The 12,137-nt window shown below is 45.2% G+C and overlaps 1 protein-coding gene across 1 annotated transcript in view; it reads right to left on the reverse strand.

Moving 5' to 3' along the window:
* The window catches only part of LOC118373316 (espin-like), a 112,001-nt gene that overhangs the window by 37,244 nt on the left and 62,620 nt on the right, over positions 1 to 12,137 (reverse strand). Inside the window, 2 exon segments of the mRNA XM_052500495.1 lie at positions 8,101 to 8,321; positions 8,324 to 8,453. Of these exon segments, the coding sequence (XP_052356455.1) occupies positions 8,101 to 8,321; positions 8,324 to 8,453 (351 nt within the window).

The following is a 12,137-nucleotide window of genomic DNA, read 5'->3' on the forward strand; positions in this document are numbered from 1 at the left end:
ATTGTTATCTCTACTGTCACACCCTGTACTACACTCTGTATTTTTGTCTCTACTGTCACACCCTTTCATACACTATGTATTGTTGTCTCTATTGTCACACCCTGTACTACACTCTGTATTGTTGTCTCTACTGTCACACCCTGTACTACACTATGTATTGTTGTCTCTACTGTCACCCTGTACCCTGTATTGTTGTCTCTACTGTCACACCTGTACTACACTCTGTATTGTTGTCTCTTGTCATTCCCTGTCTCTACTGTCATTCCCTGTACTACACTCTGTATTGTTATCTCTACTGTCACACCCTGTACTACACTCTGTATTGTCTCTTGTCACTCCCTCTACACTGTCTCTACTGTCACACCCTGTACACTATGTATTGTTGTCTCTACTGTCACTGTATTGTATTGTTGTCTCTACTGTCACACCCTGTACTACACTCTGTATTGTTGTCTCTACTGTCACTCCCTGCCCTATATTCTGTATTGTTGTCTCTGTCACTCCCTGTACTACACTCTGTATTGTTGTCTCTACTGTCACAACCTGTACTACACTATGTATTGTTGTCTCAACTGTCACACCCTGTACTACACTCTGTATTCTTGTCTCTACTGTCACACCCTGTACTACACTATGTATTGTTGTCTCTACTGTCACACCCTGTACTACACTCTGTATTGTTGTCTGTACTGTCACACCCTGTACTACACTCTGTATTGTTGTCTCTACTGTCACACCCTGTACTACACTCTGTATTGTTGTCTCTACTGTCACACCCTGTACTACACTATGTATTGTTGTATCTACTGTCACAACCTGTACTACAGAGTCTTGCACAGCTTTTTGAACAGTATTTTTCTTAATGTCTTCGAAGCTGTCCATCCAGTCCCGCTTCCCTCACTCAATGTCCAGGACCTTGCGGTGGAACTGGCGTTTCAGCTCCCAGCTGTAGCTGTCTGATGTGGTCGAACATCTCGCATCATAGCAGGTGTCGGAACTTGCGCTCGCTGCGTGACATGGTCATCTCTAGGAGCTGGAAGTAAACCCGCATAAAGAGGTCTAGGGTCAGGGTTTCGTAACTGACCAATGCTTTATTTATGTGTGGAAGGAAGTGCTCTGACCAGTAGATCATCTGGGACTGGCTGAGCTGGCGGATCTGGCGTGTGGGCACCTGGCTCATGATTGTCCTCCAGTGGCCAATCAGCTTCACCACCACTTGCCTGGACTTCAGGAAGAGGAGTGTTTTGTCATTCTGTCTCTGCATGTCTCCGTCCATCTCAGGGGTAAACCAGTTATCGTCATCCAGACCAACCCCTAGACTTCCCCGTCTGTGTACTTTGGCCTGTAGGACTCAGAGGGTTTACTTTCTCCAGTGTTCCAGCAACAGGAAGACGATAAGCTCATTCTTCATCGCTATGCACTCCCGGACGTAGCTCATGTCTGTCTGCACCTCCAGGCTCCGGATCAGCTGCTCGTTGGTCAGTATAAGGTCTGTAGACAGAACCTGGTTGAACTGATCCGACTAAGGGATCACTTTGTAAGACTGGTATGTAAGAGGAGCATGAGATGGTGTGAATACAGTTTCCTCCACTAGAGGTAAAGATTCCTGGACTGGAGGAAGGACTTTGTTGTTAGGAGACTGGAGCACAGAATCCAGTCCTTCTGAATAGTCTCGGGGTGATAACTGGACTTGCTCACCACATGGAGGGACCTCTTGCGCATGTATACCCGGTTTGTTTTGTCGTAGGCAAAGCAAACTAGGATAGTTTCTGAATCTCATAGTTGGCCTTCAGTTCTTTCACAGAGACATCACATTGCTTGATCTCCTTCTCCACCTCCTCCCTGGTGGAGAACGCCTGGGATTGACCAATGACACCAGCGGACCCTCTGGCCCATCCTATTATTACTCACTTCCTCCTGAGCTTATCCGGGAGATATCAAATCCATGAGGTCTATTGTCTTTCCTCAGAGAGTGGATAGGAGGATAACGCTGCTCAAGAGCATGGCTGAGATTTTGCTGCACCAGGCTGGTAGATCTTCCACCTGCTCGTGGACTTTGGGGTTGACAGAGATGGCCGCCTCGCTTCGCGTTCCTAGGAAACTATGCAGTTTTTTTTTTTTTTTAAAGTGTTATTTCTTACATTAGTACCCCAGGTCATCTTAGGTTTCATTACATACAGTCGAGAAGAACTACTGAACATAAGAGCAGCGTCAACTCACCATCAGTACGACTAAGAATATGACTTTCGCGAAGCGGATCCTGTGTACTGCCTTTCACCCAGGACAACGGAATGGATCCCAGCCGGCGACCCAAAAAAACGACTTCGTAAAAGGGAGAAACGGAGCGGTCTTCTGGTCAGACTCCGAAGACGGGCACAGGGTGCACCACTCCCTAGCATTCTTCTCGCCAATGTCCAGTCTATTGACAACAAGGTTGATGAAATCCGAGCAAGGGTAGCATTCCAGAGGGACATCAGAGACTAACGTTCTTTGCTTCACGGAAACAAGGCTCACTGGAGAGACGCTATCGGAATCGGTGCAGCCAGCGGGTTTCTCCACGCATCGCGCCGACAGAAACAAACATCTTTCTGGTAAGAAGAGGGGCGGGGGCGTATTCTTCATGGTTGACGTGACGTGGTGTGATCATAACAACATAAAAGTACTCAAGTCCTTCTGTTCACCTGATTTAGAATTCCTCACAATCAAATGTCGACCGCATTATCTTCCAAGGGAATTCTCTTGGATTATAATCACAGCCGTATATATTCCCCCCCAAGCAGACACATCGATGGCTCTGAACAAACTTTATTTGACTCTTTGCAAACTGAGGAAAACATTTAAACGTGTCAACCCTCGCAAGGCTGCAGGCCCAGACGGCATCCCCAGCCGCGCCCTCAGAGCATGCGCAGACCAGCTGGCTGGTGTGTTTACGGATATATTCAATCAATCCCTATCCCAGTCTGTTGTTCCCACATGCTTCAAGAGGGCCACCATTGTTCCTGTTCCCAAGAAAGCTAAGGTAACTGAGCTAAACGACTACCGCCCCGTAGCACTCACTTCCGTCATCATGAAGTGCTTTGAGAGACTAGTCAAGGACCATATCACCTCCACCCTACCTGACACCCTAGACCCACTCCAATTTGCTTACCGCCCAAATAGGTCCACAGACGATGCAATCTCAACCACACTGGACACTGCCCTAACCCATCTGGACAAGAGGAATACCTATGTGAGAATGCTGTTCATCGACTGCAGCTCGGCAGTTAACACCATAGTGCCCTCCAAGCTCGTCATCAAGCTCGAGACCCTGGGTCTCGACCCCGCCCTGTGCAACTGGGTACTGGACTTCCTGACGGGCCGCCCCCAGGTGGTGAGGGTAGGCAACAACATTTCCACCCCGCTGATCCTCAACACTGGGGCCCCACAAGGGTGCGTTCTGAGCCCTCTCTTGTACTCCCTGTTCACCCACGACTGCGTGGCCACGCACGCCTCCAACTCAATCATCAAGTTTGCGGACGACACAACAGTGGTAGGCTTGATTACCAACAACGACGAGACGGCCTACAGGGAGGAGGTGAGGGCCCTCGGAGTGTGGTGTCAGGAAAATAACCTCACACTCAACGTCAACAAAACTAAGGAGATTATTGTGGACTTCAGGAAACAGCAGAGGGAACACCCCCCTATCCACATTGATGGGACAGTAGTGGAGAGGGTAGTAAGTTTTAAGTTCCTCGGCATACACATCACAGACAAACTGAATTGGTCCACCCACACAGACAGCATCGTGAAGAAGGCGCAGCAGCGCCTCTTCAACCTCAGGAGGCTGAAGAAATTCAGCTTGTCACCAAAAGCACTCACAAACTTCTACAGATGCACAATCGAGAGCATCCTGTCGGGCTGTATCACCGCTTGGTACGGCAACTGCTCCGCCCACAACCGTAAGGCTCTCCAGAGGGTAGTGAGGTCTGCACAACGCATCACCGGGGGCAAACTACCTGCCCTCCAGGACACCTACACCACCCGATGTCACAGGAAGGCCATAAAGATCATCAAGGACAACAACCACCCGAGCCACTGCCTGTTCACCCCGCTATCATCCAGAAGGCGAGGTCAGTACAGGTGCATCAAAGCTGGGACCGAGAGACTGAAAAACAGCTTCTATCTCAAGGCCATCAGACTGTTAAACAGCCACCACTAACATTGAGTGGCTGCTGCCAACACACTGACTCAACTTCATCCACTTTAATAATGGGAATTGATAGGAAAGGATGTAAAATATATCACTTTAAACAATGCTACCTAATATAATGTTTACATACCCTACATTATTCATCTCATATGTATATACTGTACTCTATCATCTACTGCATCTTTATGTAATACATTTATCACTAGCCACTTTAACTATGCCACTTTGTTTACATACTCATCTCATATGTATATACTGCACTCAATACCATCTACTGTATCTTGCCTATGCCGCTCTGTACCATCACTCACTCATATATCTTTATGTACATATTCTTATCCCCTTACACTTGTGTCTATAAGGTAGTAGTTTTGGAATTGTTAGCTAGATTACTTATTGGTTATTACTGCATTGTCGGAATTAGAAGCACAAGCATTTCGCTACACTCGCATTAACATCTGCTAACCATGTGTATGTGACAAATAAATACAATTTGATTTGATTTTATGGAGAAGTGCTGCTGGTTGAGGGCGGCAGACACGGGAAGGAGTGTTGAAGCTCTCGCTCCAGCTCTTCCAGCTCCTTCTCCCCTCGGTCATCTTGTGCATGACCTGCAGGTTCTCAATTTGCTTCTCAATGCGGATGAGGTCGTCCTCCATCATCAGCTCTCCAAAAGGGCCCAAGGATGGCATTGTGGACGTGAGAGTAGTGTCACTCCTGAGGCTGACAATGTCCACTGGCCGCAAACTAGAACAGAGGTCAAGGGACAGCAAAGAATACCATAAAAGAGGAGGGAAGGGGGGAGGTTCCTTCAGCTTGCACTTCCTGGTGTACTGTACACACACAGCGCATGGTCAAACTTCATCACAAATGATTTACATGGATTTAGTGGTGCACTGCCTCAGTACACGCTTCATAACTCCCAGATTAGCTGAGATTCAGGGCACAGCCTTCTCCTTTATGAAAGCAGGGTGGCAAAATCACCAGCACACAACTGCTGCCTGAACATGGCTGAGTATGTGGGTTTATGGGATACACTTTTTTGGAGGTCTGCTTATAAACTGCTAACAAATCATTATTTATCTATATTAGTAAATACATGTGTATGTAAAAATCAATTATGGCAAGAACAAAACAAAAATGTGTGCTGTTGGGGATAATCGAGGACTTGAGTTGGGAAACACTTTTAGAATGTACTCATTGATAAATGAGGAAATTGTTACATCAACATAACATGTATGGGTCCTTAATAGGCTTGAAAAGCAATTAAGGCATCTGTCCCTATATTAGCACAGTAGCCAATGTCTACCATCTTGGATGGAACAAGTACTGACTGTTAAGACTCAAATCCTATTTAACATTCCAGTCAAAACAAAGCAACACGTTTACACCAAATATAGATTATATAAATAAACAAACACATTGCAAATGTCTGATAGGACAACCTTAGTAATAGCACTTAAAGAAGGGCAATGGCAAAGAAGCTCTCAAACTGCTTAAGGGGCATTTTCCCTGGGGAATACATAAGCTTCAGGGTTCTAACCTGTCAATCATGTTTATTGTTCAAGACTGTGACGTAGAAGTCCGTCACTGGCCTGGGCAGCATTTGGTACTTTAACGCATGCATACATTCATCACTCCTCCCTGCTCCATTATCAGATAAGGTAACAATGTGGGTCGACACACAAATTAACTTTTTTTTTACATTTCACACTTGTCAATGTTCATATTCAATATCAGCAATATGTATTTTACTTATTGATATTATGGATGAGCGCGTTTGTTTGTTCTGTTCCTCTCTCTCTCCATCTCTGTAGCTTCCGGGTATGCTGGATAAGGACCCGAGCAAAGGGAATTGCGCTGACTTTGTAGTGCCTGTCCCAAATGGCTCATTAATGTAAATGGGCATATTAAAAGACACTGTCAGTAGTGATGTAATTTTGTAAATGTTATGTGGTGATATTGTTTAAAACACGTGCTGCAATGTATATCCTTTAGTATGTTTAGTTAATGGAAAATGTAGGTTTGACGAGGTAATTGCTTAATTAATTAGGGTTAATTGTTCTGAGGGGAGGGGCTAGTCCTACAAAAGGAGCCTCTCTTTCAATTCATAAAGAGGTCATTTTGGATTGAGATGTGAATGGGGCAGCATTGTTTTTAGCTGTCCCATAAGGTATATGTTTGATGGCAGTACTGTTGTTTTTGTTCAGGAATCACTATGTAAATAGACACCCTGAAGCACAGAAGACCATTTGCGGCTCCGCCATATTTTTTATTTTGATAGAGGTTAAGTTTTCCAGTATAGCCTTCTGGCCTACTCTACGTGACAAAGACGCAAGCGTGTTACTTGTAGTATTATGATAGAACTGCTGCCAATGTACAGCATCCTTTATGTTCAAGCTCCTACAGGTAATACAACAAGACCATGGTGCTTGCCTACGGAGCTGTGAGGGGAACGGCACCTCAGTACCTCCAGGCTCTGATCAGGCCCTACACCCAAACAAGGGCACTGCGTTCATCCACCTCTGGCCTGCTCGCCTCCCTACCACTGAGGAAGTACAGTTCCCGCTCAGCCCAGTCAAAACTGTTCGCTGCTCTGGCTCCCCAATGGTGGAACACACTCCCTCACGACGCCAGGACAGCGGAGTCAATCACCACCTTCCGGAGACACCTGAAACCCCACCTCTTTAAGGAATACCTAGGATAGGATAAAGTAATCCTTCTCACCCCCCTTAAAAGATTTAGATGCACTATTGTAAAGTGGCTGTTCCACTGGATGTCATAAGGTGAATGCACCAATTTGTAAGTCGCTCTGGATAAGAGCGTCTGCTAAATGACGTAAATGTAATGTAATGTAAATGTAATAGTATCAGATAATAAGGGCACAGATACTAGTAGCTAGCAGCCAGGCAGATCAGAGAGTTCAACTTTACATACCAACCTAATGATCATTAAAAAATACATAATTCATTCTAATCACAAAACATGGGTATAAAAGCTTAAAAGTGAAAAATTAAAGACTGCTACCAACTAATCAATCATCTGACTACAACCTGTAGGCCGACTTCTTCAGAAATAGATAAAATCAACAATCAGATATTGCAACACCAATAAAACATGAAAAGGATTGGAAAAGCACTAGAACCACAATGTTCTTACTCAAACCAAACCCAGGCATAACAAAAAAAAATCCATCAGATATCAGGTTGCGTTTCAATCCACTGCATCTGCCTATGTTGGCTTTCATCATCTGCGGTGGAAGGTGGCCAAGCTACAGCGGTGTTTTTCAGACCATGAGACATCCCAAAATTCGGTCCCCTCACAAAAACATCTAACTTCAGAATAGTTTACAAACTATTATGACCACTCAATGGAAAGGGGAGACTCTCACGAACACAATGGTGTTTTGCTCTGCGACCCCCATAAGTGTCATGGGACTCATCTGAAGGTAACCCATACAACGAATGGAAGGATCGAGGTAGTTTTGTGCCAACAAAAACAAGAGGTTAAATATGTGTCCCAAAAAACTAAAATAGTCCCTGAGCTTTCTTATTTCTCCTAGATTAAGACAAACTTAATTTGCCAATTTTGAATGTGTTATTCAATGTTTATCAAATAACATTTCAATATTTTTGTTTTTTGGGGGGTCCCTTTAGGTACTTAAATTCAAAATAAAATAGCTAAATAAAAAAAGGTATGACTATCTTAAAACAATTCCATATGTTAGCTAAGTAAACCCATTTAAACAAAACAAACCCACCAACCCACATTTCAGCCCAACCCTTTTAACCACTTTGACCTTGTTTTCCCCTCAGTGCCCATTCTGTGACAGCAGCACAAAAAAAAGAGCTGAAATTGTAAATGCTTATCATCACACTCCTTTCTCTCACACCTCCTCCATCCACGCCTACCTTGCGCTTGTGTTCATCCTCCTCCTGCATCTTCACCTGGAGCTTGCGCACCATCACCTGCCTTTTCCATTCAGGGATGGCTCGGCCCTGCTCGTCGTGTGTGGGCACTAGGGCCTCCACGTCCGCCAGGCTACCCTTCCGGGTCTGTCCCATCAGGCTTGCTTCCCCGCTGACGTTCCTATTGAGGTGCTGCTCGCTGCTCTTGGAGGTGGAGAGGGTCCGGGCGTGCTGGTGCCCACAGGACTGGGGGCGGCGGGTGGGGAGGTGGCGCTGGCGGTGGAGGGCGGAGACGTGGGCTTGGCTGAGGACGGGCTGACCGTGTGGGTCTGGGGTGGTGACATGGGGCTCTCTCCCTGGGGGTGGCAGAAAGAGAGGAATAAAGTTCGAAAGCTTCATTGTTCATTAAGGTCAAACAGGAATGTCTTTGGCTTTAACTAAATGGGCTCAGTTGCGATATACATGAACTACACAGGATGTGCAACATTGAGGAATGACAGAAACCAAGACACACTATATATATACAAAAGTATGTGGATTCAGCTATTTCAGCCACACCCGTTGTTGACAGATGTATAAAATCAAGCACACAGCCATAAAATCGCCATAAACAAACATTGGCAGTAGAATGGCCTTACTGAAGAGCTCAGTCGCTTTCAACGTGGCACCGCCATAGGAGGCCGTCCAACAAGTCAGTTTGTCAAATCAAGGGTAAGTGCTGTAATTATGAAGTGGAAACCTCTAGGTGCAACAACGGCTCAGCTGTGATGTGGTAGGCCCCACAATCTCACAGAACGGGACTGCCGAGTGCTGAAGCACGTAAAACTCGCCTTGAATCATGCTTCACTATCTGGCTGCCAGGAGAACGCTAACTGTCCCAAATGTATCGTGTCAACTGTAAAGTTTGGTGGAGGAGGAATAATGATCTGTTTTACATGGTTCGAGTGCGAGCCAGGTCTAACTGTCCAACATCAGTGCCCAACTAATGCTCGTGTCTGAATGGAAGCAAGTCCCTGCAGCAATTTTCAACTGGTGGAAAGCCTTCCCAGAGTGGAGGCTGTTATAGCAGCAAAGGATGGACCAACTCCTTATTACTGCCCATGATTTTGGAATGAGATGTTTTACGAGCAGGTGTCCATATACGTTTGCTTATGTACGTATGTATTTGAAACAAGACTGACTGCCTATAGAATGAAAGGAGAACCTAACAAGTTGCTTCGGTGTGTCACACGTAGCAAATAACAACCGCACAGAGCACCACTCATATTGAATTGCTTACTCATTGGTTTCACGGAGTGGAAGCTTTGGGCTAATTCAGTGTAATGCAAGCAAGCGTGGCGGTGAAGGCCATGCCAGCTCTGAGGGGGAGAACAATGGGTTGAGTCATCAAGTTAGCACTCCTCACTTCTTCTCCACGATGACAGAGTGAACAGTCAAAAGCATTAAAAACCCACCATGGAGTGACATGTTTGTTCAGCCATCAGTGAGTCACCATTTAACCAACTGTTAAATGGTCATATTGTGATAAGTGCAAATGGCTGTGTGCAAAACTTTTGTACTTTTAAATGTTTTTCTTTGTTGGGCATAAAATACTGTAAAAACACCAGGAAATCAGCTCCAAGTGATTTTAATTGAAGGAAATCTGTTCCAGAGTATTCTTCCACATAATAAAGAGACACATGATCATATACCAGATGTAAGCTTGGTTTTATTTATTTTTTTAAAGTATGTTCCAACATATCTGTTTGAGTTTCTCGTGGGGAATTTACAGTCTACAAATTATTTGTAATTGTGTTCCCATATTGAGCACATAATTACATAATTATCTGCTCAAGAAGAAAAATCAGCCCGCGGCTGAATCTAGTTGATGATCCCTGACATACAGTGTATGTTGATCATGTGGGATGAAAGTCTCATGTTGTAGAGTGTGTCTCGTCACTTCAATGAGGTTTCACAGGTAAATACACTGTTAGCACTCAATCTGGGATCCTTCTGATGCCTGAAAAACCCTTTGTTCCAGAATATAATCTTTTTATCAGAGGCCACTGACTGACATTACATAATAGCAATATAAAACTCATCGCCACAGAAGCAATGAACGATATCATAGGCGTATTGTTTTTCATTAAAACCCAGAAGGGGATACAAATACTTGCTAACACAGCAGCCTTTACAATTTCAGATGAGGCATCTTTGTGCCACTAACCTCTAGTCTTAGTTGTGGCTTGCAAAAGTATTCACCCACCTTCACATTTTTCCTATTTTGTAGCCTTACAACCTGGAATTAAAATATGTTTTGGTGGGTTTGCATAATTTTATTTACACAACATGCCTACCACTTTGAAGATGCAAAATATTTTATATTGTGAAACAAGCAAGAAATAAGACCATTAAAAAAACAGTAAAGTCAATACTTTGTAGAAGTACCTTTTGCAGCAATTACAGCTACACGTCTCTTGGGGTATGTCTCTATAACCCTGGCACATCTAGCCACTGGGATTTTTGCCCATTCTTCAAGGCAAAACTGCTCCAGCTCCTTCAAGTTGGATGGGCACTGCTGGTGTACAGCAATCTTTAAGTCATAGCACAGATTCTCAATTGGATTGAGGTCTGGGCTCTCACTAGCCCATTCCAAGACATTTAAATGTTTGCCCTTAAACCACTTGAGTGTTGTTTTAGCAGTATGCTTAGGGTCATTGTCCTGCTGGAAGGTGAACCTCCCATCCCAGTCACAAATCTCTGGAAGACTGAAACAGGTTTCCCTCAAGAATTTCCCTGTATTTAGCGCCATCCATCATTCCTTATATTCTGACCAGTTTCCCAGTCTCTGCCGATGAAGAACATCCCCACAGCATGATGCTGCCACCACCATGCTTCACTGTGGGAACGATGTTCTCAGGGTGATGAGGAGGGTTGGGTTTGTGCCAGATATTGCGTTTTCCTTGATGGCCAAAAAGCTCAATTTTAGTTTCATCATTCTTCCCAATGTTTGGGGAGTCTCCCACATGACTTTTGGCGAACATCAAACGTGTTTGCTTATTTTTTTCTATAACTTCATTGGGATAGGGGCAGCATTTTCACTTTTGGATGAAAAGCGTGCCCAGAGTAAACAGACTGCTACTCAGTCTCAGATGCTAATATATGCATATTATTAGTAGTATTGGATAGAAAACACTGAAGTTTCTAAAACTGTTTGAATGATGTCTGTAAGTATAACAGAACTCATATGACAAGCAAAAACCTGAGAAAAAATCCAACCAGGAAGTGGGAAATCTGAGGTTTGTTGTTTTTCAACTCAGACAATACAGTGCCACTGACACGGCCTGCAACGAAAACATGCGGTCTGTCCTTCACTGGCCCAGACGGCATCCCCAGCCTCGCCCTCAGAGCATACGCAGACCAGCTGGCCGGTGTGTTTACGGACATATTCAATCAATCCCTATACCAGTCTGCTGTTCCCACATGCTTCAAGAGGGCCACCATTGTTCCTGTTCCCAAGAAAGCTAAGGTAACTGAGCTAAACGACTACCGCCCCGTAGCACTCACTTCCGTCATCATGAAGTGCTTTGAGAGACTAGTCAAGGACCATATCACCTCCACCCTACCTGTCACCCTAGACCCACTCCAATTTGCTTACCGCCCAAATAGGTCCACAGACGATGCAATCTCAACCACACTGCACACTGCCCTAACCCACCTGGACAAGAGGAATACCTATGTGAGAATGCTGTTCATCGACTACAGCTCGGCATTCAACACCATAGTACCCTCCAAGCTCGTCATCAAGCTCGAGACCCTGGGTCTCGACCCCGCCCTGTGCAACTGGGTACTGGACTTCCTGACGGGCCACCCCCAGGTGGTGAGGGTAGGCAACAACATCTCCTCCCCGCTGATCCTCAACACGGGGGCCCCACAAGGGTGCGTTCTGAGCCCTCACCTGTACTCCCTGTTCACCCACAACTGCGTGGCCACGCACGCCTCCAACTCAATCATCAAGTTTGCGGACGACACAACAGTGGTAGGCTTGATTACCAACAACG

This window comes from Oncorhynchus keta, unplaced genomic scaffold (genome assembly GCF_023373465.1).
Source record: "Oncorhynchus keta strain PuntledgeMale-10-30-2019 unplaced genomic scaffold, Oket_V2 Un_contig_10789_pilon_pilon, whole genome shotgun sequence".
Classification (NCBI taxonomy): Eukaryota; Metazoa; Chordata; class Actinopteri; order Salmoniformes; family Salmonidae; genus Oncorhynchus; species Oncorhynchus keta.